Source organism: Erithacus rubecula (assembly GCF_903797595.1).
Source record: "Erithacus rubecula genome assembly, chromosome: 12".
NCBI lineage: Eukaryota > Metazoa > Chordata > Aves > Passeriformes > Muscicapidae > Erithacus > Erithacus rubecula.
Window position 1 is genome coordinate 8,967,706 of NC_136664.1, and position 23,193 is coordinate 8,990,898.

Genomic DNA, 23,193 nt, shown 5'->3' on the forward strand with positions numbered 1-23,193 from the left:
TTCACGGAGATTCATTTCTATCCAACAACCAGGAGTTCCAAATTTAACTTTGAAGAATTTCCTGCATCTTATGGAAAATTGATGGGGTACAATAGGGCTGACAGTGATGTCTGCTTTGAACTCAGCAATTTGGAACTGCTTTTTAAGACTTCATGAGGGCAAATGCCCTCCAAAGTAAATCAACTCCAATGACTAAATCTCATCTATTAACCTGCTTTTCCTTAGCCTTGTTAAGATGACAATAATTATTTCAGTCGAACTGCCCCAAATTTTACTAAATTTTTCTGAAAAACCTTCCTGGCATTGTATACTTGTGTTGAGTTCAGCTCATTCTCTCAACATAGAACTCATACAGCTCTTTTATTTTTTGCATGTGGGTTGGGGTTTTTTGAACTTTGTCTATGAGTATTGACATACCTTAATAGCCTTTGTCAATTGGCCAGTAGTCCACACAGTACAAGAATTATTCATGACTGGATTTCTTGTTCCATTCACTTCCTATATATAACTCTCACTCTTTATCAACCTTTAGTCTCAATTGCTTCTCTAGCAAAATTTTTGAACAGAATTATGTCTACAGCACTGTATTCAGCAGAATAAGAGGTGCTGCTGTTTAAGATAAAAGCTGAAATTCCTTTAATCTTTGATTCTTTCTCCTTCCCATTCTTAACATCCAGAATATTTTCACCATGGACACAGGAACTGAGTGCGCCAGATGCACTAAAAAATGTGCCAGCATTAAAACCTGCATTTTCAGGTGTTGTCTCTGGTCTTAATAGTTTTGTTTTTTTTCTCTTGTGTTCTTGTACCATTGCAGCTCCAAGCAGATTCCATCCTCATGCTTTACAACTTTAGTGGCCAGCCCAGTGGTGAGGCGTTGGTGACTTTTCCAAGCCTGGATCTAGCTAAGAAAGCAGTGGCTGAGAGAAACGGGCAGCTCCTGGGAAGCCACTGTGTACAATTGTACCTGGTCTAACTGAACACTCTCTGGAGGATGAGGAAAGGATGTTGCACTCATCACCGTGCCTTTTGCAAAATGAGAAGTCTTCCCTTGCCACCCAGGCAGCAGCAAATGTGCCTTTTCAGCATAACATGTTGGAATGCAGCATAGTGCATGTCCTTTTTGATTTGAAAAATGGCATCTCCTATGCCAAAGATAAAGTGAAACCAAAAATTATGCAGTTAATTTACTTAATTTCTTTTGTACCTGTGTAAAGCGAAGCAAAGCCACTCCTGGCACATAGTTAATTCTGAAGACAGTCCAATAGCACTTCAGCTACAGCAGCCACGGGCAAAACTTACTCAGTAGCATTTGAAGTGGAAAGCGATGCTTGAGTCATTCAGATTCTTCTGTGTTTAGTTTTAAAAGAGTTTACACTTGACAAAGTGTCTCGTTCTTGTAGAGTTTAAATGTCTTTAGAAAGGTCTTTTGAAATACATGGCTTAACCAGTTCCAAGCATAGATCATATTGAGTTATGTTTTGTTTTGTTCTTGACTGGAAAATATCAGGATGCTGAATCCCAAACACAATTGTGCTTTTTCATGTTTTCATTAGACATTGTTTTGCAAAGCCATATTTGACCTTCTTACCAGTGTACTGCTGCCAATGTGTAAAGCAAAAAAATAAAACCAACAGCAAAACCAGAAAAATCCTCTCTTTCTACCCATAACTCCCTGCCCTAAACCCAAATTTTTAATCTCTACAGGACAAAAATGGCACATAAACCTGAGTACTAATAAGTTATATTTTTTTATTTAAGCATAATAGCTTTCAGATACTGTATTAAAGATTTTGCTCTAGTTTATGTGCATGCAATTTGTTTACATCTTTAAACTACTTTATTTGTATATTATGAAACAGCAAGATATGTTGAAATCTGAATTCTCTAGTGCATGCTTTTTTCTTTTTCCCTGTGTGTGTATATACATAAGCTAGAAGTACTTTTACGTCGTGTAGCATGTGTTTAAAAAAAGACATCTGCTGTAGTAGCACTAAATGACTTTGTTTTTACTGTGCCTTACTTCTAAACCATTCCAAGTGCAATACCAGCAGAGCAAAATGTAATGAATTCTGTTGTTGACATGTTCATGGATGTCTGAATTGATCTTTTTTTGTTAGTGTACAATTTGAGTTGTACTTTAAAGAACTGAATGATGTATGCTTCTTTACATTACAATAAATAAAAGAGATGCTTACAATGTGCATTGTCTTTTGAAAGTAATTTATGCTTTGGTTTAATGTATTTTCACAGAGCATCAGTCTGATAAATAGCCTTACACACTTTTCTCCTAGATTTAGGTGAGCATTTGTACTTTGCGTGACATCTCTGTCTTTTTGGGGTTGTGGTGGTGGTTTTTCCGTTGTTGTGGGGTTTTGTTTTGTTTTGTTTATTTTGGTTTTTTGTCTTTTTGCATGCTCTAGTACACCAGAAATCTGTAGGATGTGTGTTTCTCTACTAGTGCAACACATTTTAGGCAACATGATGTAACTATTTACACGCTTAGTGTTCTCTTTCTGTTGCCAGAGGAAACAAAGTATTGAACTTGAAATCATGTTCCTGTTTGCGTTTAATCGACCTAATGGGTCACTCGCTTTTCTGTGCAACCCAAAATGCTATGTTTAAGTCAAGATAGAGCCAGCCAGCCTTTTTGTAGTGAAAATGGAGAAAGGGAAGGAAATCACATTGAGATGAGAAGGTCTGTATCTCTCAAATCAGACACATCTCATGACAGATACCATTTCATCATCAAAACCTCCCAAATTAAGTTTCAGCACAATCAGGTAGGACTGGAGGGAAAGCTTTTTGTTTTTAAGTGGGAGTGTTTGCACTAATCTGTTTTCAGTATTAGTCTTGGTAAAGTCTACCAATAATATTACTTTTAATCTAATTGGAATAATATAAAGGATTGCACAATGGTAACTACCAATAATATTACTTTTAATGTAATTGGAAGAGTATAAAGGACTGTGCAATGGCAATTAACATTCTCATTGTGCCTTGGAGGAAAATTTGGTAGCTGTGCAGTCCATTTATTACACACAGTCTGCCACGGTCCAGCTGGTCACAGCTTTGCAGGCTGTTGAAACATTCTGATTTTTCCTCTTATAAAAGCTGTATGGAACTTGAGGTTTTCTGCTTCCTTGGCAAGCTGAGGAATGGAGAACCTCAGTCACATCAGCATGGTTTAGGTGTAAACACTCCCCGTACTCGTTCAACACCTTTATGGCTTGGCTGGCAATGAGCACATTGCTTTGGAGAGCTGTCCCACACCACAAACCGCAGCCGGGCTCTGTTTGTGCCACGGGCACAGTCTGTACCTGCCGATCAGCCTCTGCTGTGCTATCCCTGCCTGCATGAGATGCTGGAAGCCAGTTCCAGAAAGTGAACTTGGGGATGCTCCAGATGTGGGTTTGTGTGTGAAACCCAACGAGCGGGACATGGGACCAATGTGTAGTTCTAGTTTTTAGTAGTTGTCTGTGTAAAACTGCAAGGGCGGTGGCAGCATTTTGGGTAGACCAGAGCCCTGTCTCTTCCTCTGAACTTCAACTTTCTTGCTCATATTGACAACTCTGTGGTCTTGTCCAAAAAAAAGATAAAAGAGAAAAAAATAAGGGGAAGGGTAAAAAACGGAGTAGCGGTGGCTGGGGCAGGAATCCATCAGGATCACAGAATATTCCGAGTCGGGAAGGACCCACAGGAACCATCAAATCCAACCCTAACGTGGGCGGCCCGGCCGGGCTCGAACCCGCGGCCTCGGCGGTGCCGGAGCCGCGCTCTGCCCGGGGCCGGTCCCGTGAGGAGCCGGCAGGGCCCGGGGATGAAGCTCCGCCGGCCGCTCTTGCTCTGCCTTGGCCTCGCTGAGGGCCGGGCCGCACGCTCCGGGTCTCCGGGGCTCGGCTGGCCCGCACCCGGTGCCGCAGGCGCTGTGGCACTGCCGGAGGAGCCCCGTGCCCCGCTCCGTGCCCCGCTCCGTGCCCCGCTCCGTGCCCGCACCGTGCCCCGCTCCCTGCCCCGCTCCGTGCCCGCTCTGTGCCCCGCTCCGTGCCCGCTCTGTGCCCGCACCGTGCCCCGCACCGTGCCCCGCTCCCTGCCCCGCTCCCTGCTCGCTCCGTGTCCCGCTCCCTGCCCCGCTCCGTGCCCCGCTCCCTGCCCCGCTCCCTGCCCCGCTGCATGCCCCGCTCTGTGCCCGCTCCGTGTCCCGCTCCCTGCCCCGCTCCGTGTCCCGCCCCGTGTCCCGCTCCCTGCCCCTCTCCTTGCCCCGCTCTGTGCCCGCTCCGTGTCCCGCCCCGTGTCCCGCTCCATGCCCCGCTCCGTGCCCCGCTCCCTGCCCCGCTCCCTGCCCAGCCCCGTGTCCCGCTCCGTGCCCCGCTCCCTGCCCCGCTCCCTGCCCAGCCCCGTGTCCCGCTCCGTGCCCCGCTCCCTGCCCCGCTCCCTGCCCCGCTCCCTGCCCCGCCCCGTGTCCCGCTCCCTGCCCCTCTCCTTGCCCCGCTCTGTGCCCGCTCCGTGTCCCGCCCCGTGTCCCGCTCCATGCCCCGCTCCGTGCCCCGCTCCGTGCCCCGCTCCCTGCCCCGCTCCCTGCCCGCCCCGTGTCCCGCTCTGTGCCCGCTCCGTGCCCTGTTCCGTGTCCCTCTCCCTGCCCCTCTCCTTGCCCCGCTCCGTGCCCGCTCCGTTCCCGGCCCTGCGGCCGCGCCGTGCCCGCAGCTGAGGCAGAGCCAGCGGTGCCCTTGACCCCTCAGCTTCTCCTCCGCAGCCGAGCCGCAAACAGCGTCCCTCGGCGAGGCTCACCCGCAACTTTCTGCAGATGCTTTTTAGGTGATGGGCTGGCTTTATGCACAAGAGCTCTCCTCCACAAATAAACACTTGCCTCACAGGTGTGTGGGCGATGGCTCCCATCACTGAGAGGGCTGGGAGCGTGGGGGAAGGCCTGATTTTTATTCTGATTTTTATTCTTTGGTGAGTGCATCCACTTAGTGATTAGACCGTGGTGTGTGGCAATGCCTTTTCAGATTGATCTCTGTCTTTACATGCATGTGTGTTAACAGAAAATTTAAAAAGCATTAAGCTTTAACTGTTTTACCAAAGAAGAACTGAAGTTTGGTAAAAAACTCTGATTTGACTTTTATTGTTAAAGAATGAGTCCTCACGCTCAGCCACAAAACTCAATCCCCAAAAAAGAGATTCTCAAAGATTCTCGAAAAAGACTTTTCTGTGCTCACAATCAGTAAACTCCTTCTCCTGCAGTTGTGTTGCCATGTTGTATACCTGAGGAACAGAATTACAATTGCTTGCATTTCTTCTGCTTTCACACCTCTAATAGTGCTGGTTTGGAGATGTTTAATTTAGTCATTTCTGCTCCCACTCTCTTGAGATGATAGTTTTACCTAGAGATGATTTCTATATTTGCCCATCCCATGGGATGTTCCTGTCCAGCCTAGACAGAAGATAGTTTATTCTTATTACTTTTGTTGGACGTGAAACTGAAGAATTTGAAACAGGCATTGTCTATTTCAATAGTTGCAGCTGTGCATCAGATCAGGTGTTTCTTCTTGGGATTTCTTTATTTGCAGAGCAGACTTGCCCAAGACATGCTACAAGTTTTCCTTGTTAATGTGAACTATGATATTTTCAACAGATAGATTCCTCATTTTTTAAAGAATATATGTTTTTCAGCACCTTCATTTTTGAGCTAGTATTTGTTCTGTTTCAGTCAGTTAAAATGAGCTGCTGATGAAGACTGACAGTTTAACCTCTCTTATATAGAACTGCATTTGACAAGATCTGTTCTATTTGGAGTCTGTCACTAGAAGTGTCTTCCAAAAGCTGATTGCATGTAAGGAAAACTTGAAATATTCTAAACCAGAAAATTCCTGATTTGCCAAGGTTTGCCTATAGTCAATTTATAATTTTGCCCTTTTAGATATTGTTATAAAGTTTTTTAAAAAGAAAATCCAAACTAAACAAGAGACCTGATTTTTTTTTTCCTCCTTTTCTTTTTTATATAATCTGGTGTGGGCTACTGTATTATTTAGCTGGATATACAGCTGAAATGCAATTATTAAGATGACAGCATTTAATTTAGACTTGCTAATTGCCATTTCTTTTATTGCTGTCTTATTGTAATCGATTTACTTTCAATACATGATTTTTAAAAAATAAGTATTGTTTGTTGCTTTCTGTGTGCTTGCTGATAATATAAAGTTGTGTTTAAATAAAATGCCTTCCCTTCTGTAAACGTTACTGAGGTAGTGCTGTAATTTTGGCGATTTAATGTTAGCTGTGTCTTTGAGGGAATGTCTTTAGCTGCCAGTAGATGTCCCCTTTCCATCGGGGTTGGCAAGGAGGGGACTGGAAACAGCGGGACTTCCCTGCTAGCAGGAGCTTCAGTGAATACTCAGAGTATTCAGGGAAAACTGGTGTATGTCAGCCTTAAAATCGGAGGTCATTTTGCTGTCCATAAAATTGTTCACTTAAGTTGGTTATGCTGTTTTTCCTCTTTATTTTTTTTTTTTTTCAAACTTGGCTTGATTTTTCTATTAGAAATGTTTTCTGAGTTCATTGATATTCAATACAGTTGCTTTGAAATGTACAAACTGATTTGAAATTGTGCAAATCACAGCTGTATCTGACTGCGTCCAGTCGGAAAAAGTTAACTTCTAAAAACTGCTCTACAAAAAGAAATCCGTCAAATGTTAGCCAGAAATCCAGTGGCAATGATTGGACAAAAGGAGTGCTTTGAGTGTCACCCCGATGCAAACAGAGTGTGTTAGAGCAGAAATGGGAGGAAAATGACTCTTCATTTTTCTGGCTGCTCTGGTAAAGCCCCGGTGCTGGCAGGGCTCCTCTCTAGAGGTGCTGACTTTCTCAGCCTGTTTGCTCTCCTCGCTGCTGGGGGTGGTTAAACTGCTCTGGGCAGACAGAGTTTGTTGTTCTTGTTGGTTTTAATCCTCGTCTCTCCGGGCATTTCCTTTGGTTGTGTTAACACCGTAAACTGAGAGACTGGGAATTCTCCCTGTGGAGGATCCCGTGAGATACTCACACGGTAGTGTGCAGATCATATAGAAAGAAGTGCAAAAATGGAGAGAGGTTCTTAATGTTCAGTATTAGATCTTGAGTTGATCCAGCACTTGCCACATTTTGGGACTGTTTAAATTTTTCAAGGGTAATTGAAAAGGGGTGGGGGGAGAGTTTGGGGGTTGCAGTAGTTTTCACTATTTAGAAAAAGGAACAAACTCTCTCACCCACAATCCTTAACTCTCAAACAAGGGAGTTGTCTTTGTAAATTTCTGTTGCTTTCAACTCTGGGAACTTTAAACAGGGCCTTCTACTGCTTCTAGACCTCCTAGGACATTCTTCTCTTGTTGAACAGTAAGTGAAAATAAGAAGAACATGCTGTGCTTCATTTGGGAAAGCAGCTTTTACAATAGACCTGATGAAGGTGCAATTGTTCTGATTTCTGTGTCCTGTGCTAATCCCTATCTTCCAGCTTGGCTGTTACAACCCTTTAACTTCTGAAAAGTTTTTTCCTTGTTGCTATTTGGGTTTAATCATTCCTCGTTATCAGCACTTTATCTTCTGCTTGCTGGAGGTAGAGGAAAAGTTAATGTGCTACTGCCATGAATCACTTGTGTGTGTATATTCCCTTCTAAAATAACTTGAGATCTTTGAATTTCATTCAAACATAACTCCTAAAATTTGTATTCATGTGCAGAAATGCTAAAAATCTTTACTCTGGGTAAGTTTAAAATAGTAATACTTGAAAGTATATGGGAGCAAAATGAAGGAAATATTGTTATACTTCTGCTTACTATTATCCACAAGAATAGGTGAAAGCTGGAAGGGAACAACAGAAAAGCTGAGGAGAGAAAAAATTATGTATATTGGGGAGGGGGAGTCACAGTGGAATTTTCTATTAGAAGCTCCAAAAAACTGATGGTAGTTTTTTGGGAAAATCTCTATTGTGTACAATAGAATAGCATTAGAATTTAGCTGTCTTTGCTGCACTGAGTAAAAGCTTTTGAGATTTAAGAGTAAGCTCTTTTCCTGCTGTTTTCTGAACAAATTCAGTGTTGGAGATCTCCCTGGGACTGCTCTCAGTAAGGATTGAAGACACACAAAGTTCTGCTGTGGGAGAATGCAAAGGTGTGATGGAATTGCACAGTGCAAAGGCTGGCAAGGAACAGATCCTTCCTCCTCTCTGGTCAGGGCATGAGAGGTTAAAATGAGGAAAGGACAGTCTGAGCCTTATCTGGAGTGTAACATTTGTCACTAGGACTTAGTCCTGGGAATTCTTAGTAAAACACGCCCTGAAAATGTGGGACTCATTCCCGTTGGATTAGGCCTGCCTTTCTTTGGTTTGATGCAATGCATCAAATCCTTGAGAACTGTGAATTTTACTGTGAAAATCCACACAAGCTACACTCGTGGAATATTAATTGTAGTAATCACATTAAATTAAAATGTCCTTGAAAAGACCAGGCTTTTTTTGCTTTGGTTTCGAGGAAGGGTGGGTTGGTTGTTTCTTTTGTTTTAGTTTGGCTTTTTTGAAAAGCAGTGCAAAAACTTAGAAAACCAATCAATTTTGCTTAGGATATCTATGCCTTGGAATATAAACTGTCATATTGCTTACAATGCTGCATGTTTTATGTGTATGTGGTATTTACCTTTTAAATTGTTCCGAAATGTCTTAGCAAAAGTCAGGTACATCATATTCCTGATGGGATTTGGAGCACAGCTTGGATAATTATCTGCAGGCCATGAGGAGATATATCCTAGAGTTAGAGCTGGAGTTAGACTTGGTAGTGCTCACGACAGTAAAAGACAATTTCTCTTGCTTGTGAGGATGAGAAAGCTTATAAAGATGGCAGGATCCATATTTCCAATGAAATGTAGCTTTTGCTTGTCTCTGAAATCAATATTTTCATTCAGCTAAAAGATATTGGTGACTGATAACAGCGTGTCAGTGGTTTTATTTAAAGTGACTTTGCCTTACCTTGTAAAAAGTAAGCCCTCAAAAAAGAAAGAATTTTAAATTTTCAGGTTGTGGGGATTGTTTTGGAGAGGATTTGGAGAAGGAAAATTGTAGGGCCATGGGCCTAGACACTGATGATACATCCCAGAGAGTGTGCTGACAACAAGGGAGATTGTGAAGGCAATATTTTGGGTTTGTGGGTTGTTAAGGTGTTTTTTTCTATTCTACTCCCTGGCACCAGGTTCCTCCTGTGGTTTCCTTTCAGACACAGCTACTCTGGCAGAACAGCACCACTGCTGCAGTGGGAACTCACTGCTGGAGTGGGCCTGGAGATCTTGCAGCTACAGAGCAAGAGCAGTGCTGGATATTGCAGTTTCCAGAGGGTTTGCAATGCTGCTGTGATGGTTTAGGAGATGGGATGTTTCCTGAGCTGTTTGAACAGGAACAGCAGGTTGCAGATGTGCTGAGGAGGCAGCACCAGCCCACACTGCCATGGGCTGGGAGGAGCCAGTGTCAAAGGGCAGCACAGCTGGCAGGCTGCTCTTGGGGTAACTCTGGAGAGCCTCAAATCTAGAAATCAGTCCCAGTGTGTTGTAGGTTGAACTAAAGCAGCTCTGAGCTGGGCAGCTCCAGAGCCCCAGCAGCACAGGCTCAGTGTGTGCAGCTCCCAGCACAGCTCTGCTCATGTTGCTGGTCTCATGAACTGAAGTCACAACTGATTTAAGTTACAGACTCTCGAGTTTTTTGAGACAAATAGGATAAACCAAAGTGGGGGAAAGGAGCTGCATCCAATTGCAGTTTGCTCATTGCCTGTCATTGAGCATAAATGAAGGTTTAGCCTCTAGATACAGAATAGGAAATGGGTGTGAAATCAGAAGGAAGAGCCAAGCAACAGTTTTTTGTTATGCCAGCACCTCAGTTTTCATCCCTTTGAACAAGGCTTAGTAAGGGGGAACATGCAATATTTGTGCAGATGTCACTGTAAAAAATGCATAACTTTGAGGAATAATTATGGAGCTAGTAATGAAGCAGACAAGCCTTGTGGTTCTTGGAGCCCTTGAATTTGTAACTCTGGCATTTGAGTCAGAAATCCTTCAGAAGAGCTATTACAGAATTAGAGTAACTTTTGAATTCTATTTAGCAAGCACATCATCTCCCTTCAGAAATTCTTCTCATTCCTATGTATTGTTGTTGATTTTAGATATATTCAGTTTCATATTTGCTTCAGATATAAAATTTGTGAAGTATACAGGAAAAAAATGGTTGCTCTTTAGCACACTATGCCACTGAAAATTGAACTCTGCAAACTCTTTGTCTAAGAGGACTTGCATTTTTTCCTGAATGCTCAAAACCACTGCCATCCCCACCCCCACTTGAATGGTTTTCTCTATTGTTCAGTGTACCCACGAAAAATAAGATTCTGCGGTTTATAATTCATTTTTATTTTTGACCCACATAAACCATAGGGTGTTTTTTGAATTTTTGTATTAAAAACACTCCATCATGTGTTCCCCAAATCAACAGTGGAACACTGAAACCCAAGGGATTTCAGTACCTTTCATTCTGAGTACCTTTGGAACATGCAGTGCTTTGAGATCCCTGTTTAGATGGTGGTGTGAGAGAGCAGCTGTGCAGAATGGTAACTGCTGTGACAATCCCCCTCACTGGGAGGTGCTGAGAGAATCCCAGGGACCCTCTCTCCTCTCCTACATGGCCTCTGCTCTTGTGCTTTAGGAATTACATAAAGGCACATCGTGCATGCTGTTCTTCAATCACCCCAAACCCGATTGATGTTTTTCAGGAATGGCAAACAAAACCTAAGACCTCAGTCTCACTTCTCCACCAATAGTGAGGTTTGTAAATAGATAACCATCAGTAACATGGAAAACAACCCAAACTAGGATCTGTCACTCTGGTGGCTCTGTAGTGCCAAAAGCAGTAAAACGTGGCAGGCTTGTTATGGGGATTTTATATATGAAAATGAAAGTGGCAATTTCTAGTAAGGAAGATATCATAATATAAGTGTGAAAGGAGAGCTTTTGTCCTGCCTTGTGATGCTCATGGGCAGCTGCTCAGATTGTGCTTCCAGAACACCTTTGTGGCATGGCCCAGGCTGTGTTCCACACTCAGGGGTCTGGCACTGGTCTGGTTTTTGTGTGTTCTTTCCCTGTTCAGAACATGCTCTGTTCAGTAGGGTGGGCACTGTGTAAGCTCTGCACAGGGGGGGATCTGCTGTGGGCTTCTCTTGAACATCTCCCTGAATGGCCTGCACACACTGGCTGGGTCACAATCCACCCACAGCAACAGCCCAGGTTTGCTCTGATAATACCCCAAGTATAGATTTTGTTTGTGGAATGAGCTCATCTGGTTTTGGCCACATTTGAGTACATTTGAAGCATGATGTTAATATTTAATCTAAAATTATCTTTCTTTTCCACATAATATCTCAACAGTGAATAAGATCAGCAACTTGTGAATTTTTTTTTTCATTTGCCCCCTCCCCCTCCCCAACTTAAATTGTTCAGACTTTCACTCTGAGGCACAAAGAAAGTTGGTTTTTCAAAGTAAATTTTTTGTGAACACAGCAAATGCAGTTCACTTCAGACCAATAATCAAACCACATATACAGCCTTTTGTCTCAAATCTATTAGATAATGTTCTCTTGATAATGCTTCATGATGGGAAAGCATTCCTCTCAAAAATGCCTTTGCATTTATCTTACTGCAGCATTCCCTGAAAGACTGCTAATGTGGAGCTTTATAAATAATCCTTTCTTCACTGCTGTAAAAGTAATTTAATGGACATTTCTGGAAGGCCAGGGATGGGAAGGTATTTATAGGAAGCATCAAGGGGTGTCTGCCAGAGGGAGGTGGCAGGTTTGGCTTTTAGCAGGAGCTGGGAGCAGGGCTGTGCTGTCAGTGAGCACTCTGTGCTCCTGCTCCAGCCCACCCAGCCTGTTCTGAGAACAGCTCGGCTCTGCAGCCCTTGTAAACATTGCTCCAGCTGGGTGAAGCCACTGCAGCGGCTGCAGGAGTTGCTGGAAGGCCAAGCAAGGCCAGCCTTAATTATGCAGACAAAAAAGAGAAAATAATTTAAATGTTCCCAGCACAGAGCAAACAACAAAAATTTCCTCTTAACCCTACTACAGCAGGAGCACCTTTTCTCTGAAGGACACATTTTTTATTTCCAAAATACCTCTTCTTCCTGAAAGCCTTCACTGAATCATTTATTATCAGGAGGTTTTTCTGTACAAAATTCTGCACTACCTTTTAGAAAATAAGTCTATAGAGAGTTGATTTGCTTTGATTCTTGTTACTTAACTTTTTGAGACATTCAGTGCAGGATACCAGGAATCTGTTTTGTAAGAATTAATGCTGCCTTTCTTAAATATGCCTTCCTGTGTCCTTTTCTTTAGTTTTGCATCTATTTTGTAGAAACCACCAGTTGTGCAATACTGGCTTTCATGTAGTACCTTTAGTGGCAGGGACAGATGGAAGACTTCTTGGGCAGTTGTGCATGGCTGGTGTTGGAAGCAATTTTTTCATGTGGTTTGGATGCTTCTCTACTGCTGTCAGAACAAGAAAGGGACATCAGATTAATTGTTTATATATGAATTATTCATTACTTTTAAATTAATAAAACTGGAAGCCTGTGTTAAAAATTTCTAGAGTTCATCAGCCACCATCTGTTAGTTAAGTGAATGTGCTGTTGGAGCATAAATAAAGCATTAGATGAACCCAAGTCTCTTTTCATAACAGCAGAATTTCAGAGCTGGGTAGGAGTTCGTTAAATACAAAAATAATAGGAACAGAATGGAGTGAGATAACACTCTCTAACCAAGAGCTGGCAGGAGGCATTGCTGCCACTGCAGATGTGAGTTGCAGATAAGAAAAGCCCCTGAGCAGCTCTGTCCTGCCCCCTCCCCACATTTTCTTCCCCGGAGAGTGCAGGGAGGGCTGAGGGCTGGGTGTGAGTGCACCACCCAAACCCATCTGATCCTTGCTGGGAACTGGTCCTTCTCCTCTCCTCCCGAATGGAATCTGATATGGACACATTAAGTCCATTAAGAGTGTGGAGGGGCAAAGAACCAATGCAGCTTAAAGTTGCTTTGGTTTGGGGCTGACTTTAGATGGTGAATTTTTCTGGGAGTAGGGAGGGAAACTGCTGATAAAGGTGTGAACTGCTGAAAGTTTGAGTTACGGGAAAGATCGGGCAGAACAGCTCATGATCAATATGTTTGCAAAGACTGGGACTAAAAGGTGCACTTTGTGCAATAAGACACTAAAATGCTTTCTATATGTGACCTGAAATGTCAACCAAAACATATATTGAGTTCTGGGAACTGGTGATCACAGTACTTAACAGAGATTTTATGTTATCTCTGTGGGACATAGTGGAAAATAACTCGCAATTCAAATGATAATTGCTTAAGAAAACATTTACCTTAGTAGCCTGCACAAACTCAGGTAATTTCATAATACCTGCTTGAAACTCACCTTTATTTCAGCCAGCCATGATATTTCTTAAATCCTGTCTTTTTATTATAAATATTTAACACTTGCTGCATTCCAGAGGGATGGAAGCTGTCTTCTTGGTGACTAACATGATTTTTTTTGCATTTATTTGAAGTACCTCATGATAGAAAAATTATAGCACAAATCATCTATGATACAGTGATACTGAATTTTTAGTACATCCTAAGATATCTGTGTATTTTACTAAAGGTTGTTCAGTGCTGTGATGTTCTGCCCCGTGTGAGCCATGCAGTTCTGGTATAATTTCAAAACCTGAATGTGCAGCAGGGAGCCTCCAGTATGGCCAATAGCTACCAGAAATTACTAGTGCTTCTCTGGCACACGTGCTGTAACTCAGTTCCTGGAGCTGTGCCTTTGGGAACCTGCTCTGTTGGTATTTCAATGGAGTGGAAGAAGTCCTGGGTGGTTGGGTCACCTGCTAAAATGTCCTGAGGCCTCACTTTTTGCATTCACCATGTGTGAGGATAAGGAATGCCTTGCAGTAACCCAGATTATTTTAACTAGCATGAGTCAAGTGATTAAGATTGCGAATCTGTGTTTAATCATAATGCTCAGAGCAATCAGGTTAGTTGTTGTTTTGTTTTTAAAGACATAAGAATAGAAATAGATAAACAACCAGTCCCATGTTAGTCTAGCTGTATTTATACTGTGAGAAAGCTCTCTGTGCAGTAATCAGCTGTGCTCTTTCCCTTCCTGATAACCTTACTAAAGGGCTTAGCCTTTGTGTCTTCCACAATTTTGGTCTTTAGCTTTTACAGCCATTATTCCCTTTCAAGTCGTCTAGAAGATTTATGCAGGTTTAATCTCACCTGATACCCCCTTTCTTCCAGATCTTACTCTTTTCCTGAGTAGGAGAGTTGGGCCACCCTTCTAGTTACAATAAAGGCTGTTTCCCTTCTGTATGTATGTAAACGTTTCCAGCCATTAAGCATCCATCCTTTACTAAATTGCTTGGGTGTTTTGCCTCAATGGGGTGTGGAATTTTCTCTGTTCCATAGGTGCTGCCCCTTGCTGTTCCACCGAGGCCCTGTGTCAGTCTGTGGCTCTGTCCCCTCACTGCCGGCCCTTGAGAGAGACCACACAGTACCGAGCACTCAGGGGGAGCAGATTTCCAACCTTTTCTCCTTCATGGGCTTCCCAGCATTTTCTTGTTCTAGAAGCAAATCTCCCCTGAACTCATCTGTGGTCAGCCCTGGGATGAAGACTCAGGAGTGCAACCAGAAATTCAGGCTTTGCCTTTCAGCTGGATTCACTGTATCAGGGTTAGCTGTCAGCATCTGCCTCTTCTGGCTGTGAGACAATCCCGTCACTGACTGGAGGCAGAAGCAGCAGGGACATCTCTGGAGCTCAGCACAGGCTGTGACCCTCCTGATGAGCCCTGGCTGCTTCAGTGCAGGCAGACCAGAGCTGTTTCCCTCAGTGACCTTTCTGCATGTGAGATTTCATCTCCTATTCCTGCTTGCTTATGTTTGTTTTGCAGGAGTCCTACTGAGAGTAAAGTGACTCATAATATACAAATGGAGAGAAATAATTCAAACGGCATGTGATCTTAAACCTCCTTTTCAGCTGCAAATAGAAAGTTGAAGATGGTTTGCCACTAACTTCTTGCTTTAAGCCAGATGTCTGTGCTTTTGGGGAGCTCACAAAGTCTAACCTGGATTCAGGTGTGTGTTTTGTGAGCACTCACACATCGTTTGTCAGAAAAAGAGACCCCAGAGAACTGTCCTTAGTCAGCTTTCTTCCTACCCTGACTTTTCTTGGGGGGAATTAGAACTGCATAGGATCTCTAAGTGAATTAAATTTTATAACACCCCTGGCCCCACATCAAGCTGCAATTTGCCTTCTTTAAAAAAAAGAGAAAAAAATTGTAGAAAAATGTCCTTTTGCTGTTGAGCACAGGATCCTCAGTCACACATCTGTGGGGCTGACAGAGTGCCAGTAACACCGAATGAAGGTTTGACACTTGTTTAAACAAATTTGAGAGCTTGGGGGACATTTCCAGAACAGCTGAACAACTCAGCTCCTTGAATCCCAATAATGTGCTTTCTTTCTTATTAACTCCACCCCTCAGGATAATTTTTGTTACATGGAGCCAGCGCTGATTCTGCTTGCTGGGCCCATCTGCAGCACATCTCTACTGTCTGCAAAATGGCCTTCAGTGAAGCCACCTGAGTGTATTTTGAGTGGAAGAAACACCAGCTAGCTTGAAAGTTATCTTACAAACTGAGTGTAAAGACAATATTTAATTGCTTTCTAAATTTTTTCTACTTTGATTATGAACAACTGAGTCACTGTTTGAATATAATATTTAATGTCACTCAAAATTGTTCTGGTTTTAGGTCATGTCCTTCCAACCAAACAGGAAATTTTTTTATCATAAGTGATAGAATTCCATTTTACTTGTCTGGTCCAGATGGTGTTTGACCTGCAAAGGGTTCATGTGTTGCTGGAAAAAAAGTGAGTTTAGTGTAATATGTGAAAAGGATACAAATGTATGAAAATGATGCAATAGTCATGAAGGCAGAGTCTTTGTGGGGGCAGTCTGGGCAGGAGGGCACAAATGGCACAGAAAAATGGGACAATTTACATTGGAACACGGCCTGCTTAGCCAGTTTAACTGTTGCTTAGCTAAATGATGATTTTTGCAGCTTTACTGCTATCTAAAAAGTATAACTAAGAAGAATTTAGAGATTTTCCTGCTTTCTGCTATAAAGTAGTTGAAGTCAGCCTTTTGTGGGAGTGGAAGCCTGTAATTAGAGACAGACCTGCTCAGTAACCAAAATATTTTCTCTTTTTTTCTTTTCCCCCTTTTCTCTGTCTTTTGTATGTTTTGTATTCCTCTTTCTAGCTAAGGAAACCTTAGTCTCCAGTGTCATTTTAGCAGCTGGATTAGTTCCCAAGGGTTTAGGCTCGGACAAGCAGCATTTGAGACTCTCAGCAAACTCTGCTGACAGCCATGAAATGTATGGCTGTGCCTCTCCAAGCCACGATGTCATTCAGCCTGGGATTTGGCCAGTGTTGGATTGCTTGTTATCCTCCATTGTTTGTGCAACTTTTCCATTATAACTTCTGTCAGTGGTGAGGTCAGATGGCAATGATGACATTCTTGGCATAGCTTCTTTTTTCATATTCTTAGAAAAAATAATCCCATAGTAGCACTTAATTCAGTTTCAGTATTGCCTTATTTGTCCTATTGGCTTGATGGCTTATACTCTTCCAGCTACTGTGACTACAGCCAGGCAAATGTCACAGGGTGATATTTGCTGTTACTCGAATAAAGTTATCCTTGACCTCTCATATTTGCTTTCTGTTGAAGATTTTATGAGCAAATTTTTATTCCTGGTAAGGGCAGAAGTGGTGGGAATATGTAAATGCAGAAATGCATGTACTGGCAAAACAGTGTGTGCTGATCAGTGCAGCTGGAGACAGAAACAGCTGCAGCAGGAACTGATCACACAGCACAGACCTGAGCAGGAGCTGCTGTGACAGGCAGGTGTGAGGATTAATGTCCTATGAGCAACTTTTCCACATGGAGACCCTGCCTAGAAAACACACAGGGTAAAGTTGAACCAATGGCAGCTAAACTGGAAATCTGAAAGCAGGTCTGCTGTCAACTGCAGCTGTTCCTGACCTTTAAATGCTTGTCACACCTTTATTATGATGCAATTCTTAAAATGGCAAACCTTGAAAGTAAACCTTAATTCATTAAATCATAGAAAACCAGTGCTTTGAACAGGCTGTGCAGCAGCTCCTGAGGCACTTCTTCAAATGAAAGAAGACTGGAAAAATCTGTTCTTGCATCATACTTAGAGAATTTCCTACTTGAAAGCAGTGACATACTGACTGCTAAAAGTTTGTCTTGTCCATTTCCAGCACATTGCAAGAACGACTTGGCTGGTGAGTTCTTGAGGTATTTACAAACAGATCCTTTTATTGCTGTGAGAAAAAAATAATGATGCATACAGGACAACACTCAGCTTTTCTGTGCTCTGTGTTTGTTGCAGTGATGTTGCCACCTTGGGAGAGAAGAATCCATCACACCTTCTGTACCAAGCTGAAGTAAATTTAGGAAGGCAGCCCTGACCTTTCATACTTTGTCCTAGAAAATGCTCTGTGCCATCCCAAATCCTTAATGGTGATGTTACAGCCAGAACCTCAGGTATGTGGAGAAGTTGGGCTTAGGAGCTTTTGTCTTTGATTCCAGAATCTGCAGTCATTCATGTGTGGAGATGCTGCAGTTGTTAATATGTAGGGTGGTTATTATTTTATATAATTGCCTGTTTACTAGAAAATATTTGCCTTCTCCACCCTCAGGATTTTCAGCATGCTGCTTCCTTGTCTTTCCTTCTTTTCATTACAAGAAGGACCTTTCTAAATCATCAGTCATTTATCATTCCACTGTCACAAGAACTTGGAAGAGTAGTTGTTCCCTTTTTCCTCCAGTTTACTTCATATGATAGCACTGATTATCCAGCACTGCATTCCCAAGCAATATTTTCATATCAAGTCCTCTTTAGGTGCATCACTTTTCTTTGATCAAAATTACAGAGAAGAACAAGCACACACTAAAAACATTCTTCCAGCTCTTACCAGCAGGTGTCACAGCAATGACAGGAAGGAGGAGATAAGGTGGGGCTTTTTTTTTTTTTTTTTTTTTTTGTTTGGTTTTTTTTTTTTAGTTCTTTGTAATAAAAAACACTAATGTAATGAAAACTTTACATTTGCAGAAACAGCTTGAGAACTTGTATAGCCTGACTTTTCTAGTGGATCAATCTCTTCAAAAACAAGATCAATGGAGCATCCATGTCTTTGCAAAGTAAATATTCTTTTTTCTATTGTTTCTGTATCTTAGTCTGTTTTTTCCCTTCAGTTTTCTTTTGCATGTAGCAGATGTTAACAAGGGTAACAGTAGGTTATTGTAAAATAATTTCTTAGAGGGTGTCTGCAAGTTACAATGCCTTGTATGTTAAGAATGACTGATTGATAAAAATTATCCTTTTAGCAGGTAGAATAAAGTTCAGTGTTAAATTCCTTAACCAGAAGCCTGTATGCAAAACTATGCATAAATTTAAATATATTGAAAATCCTTTTTTCTTTTTCATGGTCTTTTACACGGTTAGGAAGGGAGAGAGAGAGGTCCAGAAACAAGCAGCAGAAGACAGCAAAAGCAACACTGTGGAATATCGTAAGGAAATAGTGGATAAAATATGAGAATTAAAAAGCCTTGATTTCTGCCAGCATTCCCTTTGGGTTTGGGTCCTAAATGGACAAACTTCTGGTTACTCTTTTAAAGGAACTGACTTTAACAGGACATTCCTTCTGTCTGATTACCTGAAGCACCAAAGCAGTGTTTTGCAGGGTAGAAGTGGCGTTTTCACCCCGCCTGGAATGGAGCAGGAGCAGTGCGTGTGTCCGTGCTGAGCTGCGCCCGCCCTGGCGTGACTGCAGATCCTGTCCTGTCCCAGCCCATCGTCCCGAGCCAACAGCCTCCGGCCCGTTTGCATCTGAAAGGCGGCTTGAATTGACGGCAAAGGAGACGCAGTCAATGGCTTATTGCTGGTGCCGGTGTGTGCTAATTATACCCTGGGTAATCACCCTACAGAACATGTGAACAGCTCTCAAACTGCCGGCGCTATTTTTACTAAACCTGGGCTATATTTACCGCGCATTGGGCTGGTGGCACTCGAGCATCCCCTTTCTGGAGTATTTATAGCTGGCAGCAGCGCTGGAGGCAATGGGCCGGGACGCGCGCTAATCCCAGCCTGGCCGCGATCCCCGCGCCCCTGCTCCTGCTCCCCTGTCCGCCCTGGAACAGTCCCACACTCACTGGGATTCCAGGGGGAAGGAAAGGGCCCGCTAAGAAACTGCAAGGGAGATCAAAACCTGTCCAGTAGCTCCAAGATCACGGAGATGAGATACACATTGCCCACAGGGACTTCCCTCGGTACTGCTTGATCAGCCAGCATTTGGCAAATAACATAAACTTTGCTGGAATTTCGCATTTATTTCGGAAACAATTTCAGAAACTACATCTTACCTAGGACGATGTCCTTTCAGGAATGGAAATTATTGTTTATTGTGAACTTCCTTGAATAATTATTTCTGGAAAAAATCTTGTGATCGTCTCATTGAAACAATGACACTCACAATGGGGAAGCAGCAGTATTGTGCAGACTGAGACTCTGCCAGCACAGCTGAACACTCCTTACAAAGGTGGAGGGTCCCTGGTGCTGACTCTAATCTGAGCCCCACACTCTCCTATCAGATTGTTCAAAATCACCACTCTTGCAGGGAGAATATCCAATGTCCTCATTTCCCCTGTCCCAGCCTGGCACAGCTGGTTACTGCCCCATCACAAACGGAGTTTCTTCCCATGTGTCTGGTTCTGCATTTTGAATAAATGACAATGCATTTGCATTATTTTTATTTATTTGAACACTATGATTTAAGAGCCTAAATGCAAGTTTTTCCCTTTATTTCTGCAAGTAGCACTGCAATCATAACTTACAAAAATGTTTAAAATACAAAATGTACATGAAATTACAATACAAGGCTCTGTAAACATCTAGAACTTAATCTTTATTGTCCCACATTTTTAAATATAAAACTTCAATTTGAACGATTTCCGAACCTCAAGGAATGACATCCATTATGAGTATCAAAAATAGAGTTTCAAAGCTTTGTATCAGAACAAAACTGCTTTTTCATTCTTTGGTTTAAAAAGGGTGGCAGTTCCCCTGATAACAGGTAAGTTTTACTACAGAAATTCAGATTGCTAGTTTATGGTAATTTCAGAACTCACCCCTGTCCCCCTGGATTAATATGCTACCCCTTTGTTTTTTTCCCCTAAACATCGATCTTTGACCTCATCATTAAGGCTTTCCTTCAGGATAATCTAAGTTATTAAAAATTTTTGAAAAGTATTCAGGGAGAAGACAGGACTTAAAGGACAAGGAAGTGGATGCCAACAAAATATTAACAGTTGCCGGGTTTTGTTGTTTAATTAAATTTGCATAGTCCAATAGAGATCGTGTGCTTTTTATACCACTAAAATTATACAAGATTAACAGTCTTTATCTACGTTATCACACAAGCTAAAACAAAATTAAGACCCTTGTATTGAAGCTTTTACAAGGCAAATACAAAACTGCTTTAGTATCCAAAGCTATATTTTTTTTAAATTTCATTTTTAAATAGGAAAGCATTTCTATGTCTACAGGCATCAAGGTATTTAAAGGCATCAGAAAATTTAGTGCATAGCAACTCCGGATTGTTTGGGCTCCTATATTTTAGGTACAGTGTGAATTCCAGCTACTTGGAGAACTTGCAAGGAGAGTCTGTACCAGCAGGATAAAGGAGCATAAATCCCATACAGTATGAAAAGCTTTTCACTCAGAATTCTCCTACAAACAATGGTTAATGCAAAAGACCCAATACATGAATGAAAACTGGAACATGCCTTGCCACCAACACACACTCTGAGACAATTACATAGTTTACAGGATTGTGTGGTTTGGTTTGGTTTGAAGGTGTTAAAAACATAAGTAGCTGTAATTCTGAGCATGTGAGTTCTTTGTAGGATCTTCAATGTACACGAGTAGAGGACAGAGTAAAGCACCATTGCTGAGGGACAATTACAATATCACACTTTTCAGATTCCAGCCCTGCCAATTATTTCCTGCAAATGTCAAGATTTACACCACTGAACAGTACATTCAGAAAAAGGATGCTTAAGATTCCCAGCAGGTACATGGTGGCCTTGCAGTAAATTGTTTGAAATAATTATGAAACATCAAGGTAGTAGCCTCAGGCTGCACTCTTAAAAGGAAGGACATGATAAAACTACAGTTTTACCCACATAATATATAGTCTTTAGAAGTTCATGATTCAGCTATTACAGAGATGTGATTATAGCTACTGTAATGGTATTGCTTGGGCACTGACTTCCCCCAGGTGTAAGGTTCTGCCAGCAAAAGGCTCAATGGAAAGTTTCCCCCACCACTGTTTGCCAAAATGCAACATCAGCAGAAGCTGCGTTTACTCTCCCAGGTGTTAAAACTCAACGCTGCTCTCCACTGTCAGACCCTTTCATTCACTTGAAGACTACAGCAGGCATGTGCTCCCCATGTAGCCACAACTGGATCAATGCAAATCTACTTTCTAATTTTCTAATTCTTTATGTTAATTCACTTTTAATTTTGATTAGATTGTCATGGCTCACCCAAATGAGCAACTAGTAGGAACACTAGTTGGCTGTTCTGAGTTCCATGTACTGGTGACCTTCCTTTCCATGACTGGTGTACCCTGTGTGTTCCATGGAGGGGAGCTCCGTTAATGAGTGATTCCTGGGGGAGGGAAGTGTGTGACCTCCACAGGCAGTGTGGGATCCTCTTCATGTGTCTAATTGGAAAGGCCAGAGATTTTTAAATAATGACATAGAATGTTTCAAATTCATCAGATTATGGAGATAGGGGAGACACATCCTCAGAGCACAGCATGGAGTTTACTGCTGCTGTGATGAATCTTGAGTATTTCTTTGGAAACTCCTGCTTTACACCTTTAAAATTAAACATGGACACATCATACTCCCTAACCACTAATTCACAGTAAATTACTTTTTAGCAAACTGACATTTACAAACAGCCTGAATTGAAGGAACTGCAACTGTCATCTCCTTAGGACTTCCAAGTGGCATGGTCGGGCATACAGCATATAAAAGATACAGATGTGATCAAATGATTTATTGCATTGAAAACTTGAATGCCACTGAATTGGTTATTTCAAAACCATATTCTTCAGGATTAATGGGAACATTCAGATCCTCAGCAAAACATTAAATTTTCTCCTGTATCTAACATGGCTTTGATGTTGCTGTTCTTTAACCTAAAATCCTACTGCTCAAATCTGATTACAAATGTAACTTTCTAAGAAAAAAGCTATTTCAAGAAGGAGCCTGTGCTAATAAAGATCAGGAAGATTATCCACAAAGTTATAAAAGTTAAATTTTGGAATGTAATTTCTATCCCAACACTTTCATGATGGAATGGTCTTTTTGCAGCCTATCAAGTAACATCTTCAGTTTATAAACAAGTGCAGATCTACATTTGGCTTTGCTTCCTATGAATCTAAGAAAGAAAACGCTACAATATTCATATACACAATGGCTTCCGGTGGCATTGGCTTCAGATGACAGGTATGATTTGCCACTGGAAGGTCTTATTAAGAAAAAAATTAAACAACAGAAGCTTTAAAGGCTTTCCAAAATGACCAAAAGGTGTTACAAATCATCAGTTACAAACTATACTACCTCTAAGGGCAAGCAGCACACTGAAGATGTGCATTAAATCTTCCACGTTCAAGACTGTGAATAGTATAAGAGCAAACTAACATCTCCACACATCTGAAGCACTTAAAATATAAAAGTATTCTATTTAAATGCAAAAAGCAAAGCTTGTTTGTAACTTTAAAACAGTTAAAATATATGGTGTAGATTCTGTGTGTCCATTTTAAGAAGTCTCTTTACAGCATCTGAGGAACTATAATTAAAATGCTCTGTCTCTACATCAAAAATGTAACCCACTAAAAGGGCTTTGCAAGGATCCACTGTTCCAGTTCATAAAGGCCACAGAGTTGGAAGCACAGTAAGTCTAAAGAGGAAGAGGATGAAGAAATATTCAGAGAAACTGT

At 41.9% G+C, this 23,193-nt stretch overlaps 1 protein-coding gene and 1 long non-coding RNA gene across 9 annotated transcripts in view; both read left to right on the forward strand.

Annotated features, from left to right (window-relative positions):
* Positions 1 to 2,204, forward strand: part of ESRP2 (epithelial splicing regulatory protein 2) — a 42,392-nt gene extending 40,188 nt beyond the window's left edge. For 6 of the 8 annotated variants that reach the window (XM_079316463.1, XM_079316456.1, XM_079316460.1 and 3 more), the window contains one exon: positions 818 to 2,204. In XM_079316463.1, coding sequence (XP_079172589.1) covers positions 818 to 976 — 159 coding nt within the window. In that variant the 3' untranslated portion in view covers positions 977 to 2,204. The remainder of the gene's footprint in view (positions 1 to 817) is intronic. The other 2 variants (XM_079316458.1, XM_079316461.1) reach the window with 2 other exon arrangements.
* A 10,952-nt stretch (positions 2,205 to 13,156) lies between these two features.
* LOC306807223 lies at positions 13,157 to 19,294 on the forward strand. Its single transcript, XR_013775668.1, has 4 exons — positions 13,157 to 13,437; positions 17,511 to 17,665; positions 18,234 to 18,322; positions 18,865 to 19,294. It is a non-coding gene; the product is annotated as an uncharacterized lncRNA (long non-coding RNA).
* Positions 19,295 to 23,193: the final 3,899 nt, after the last annotated feature.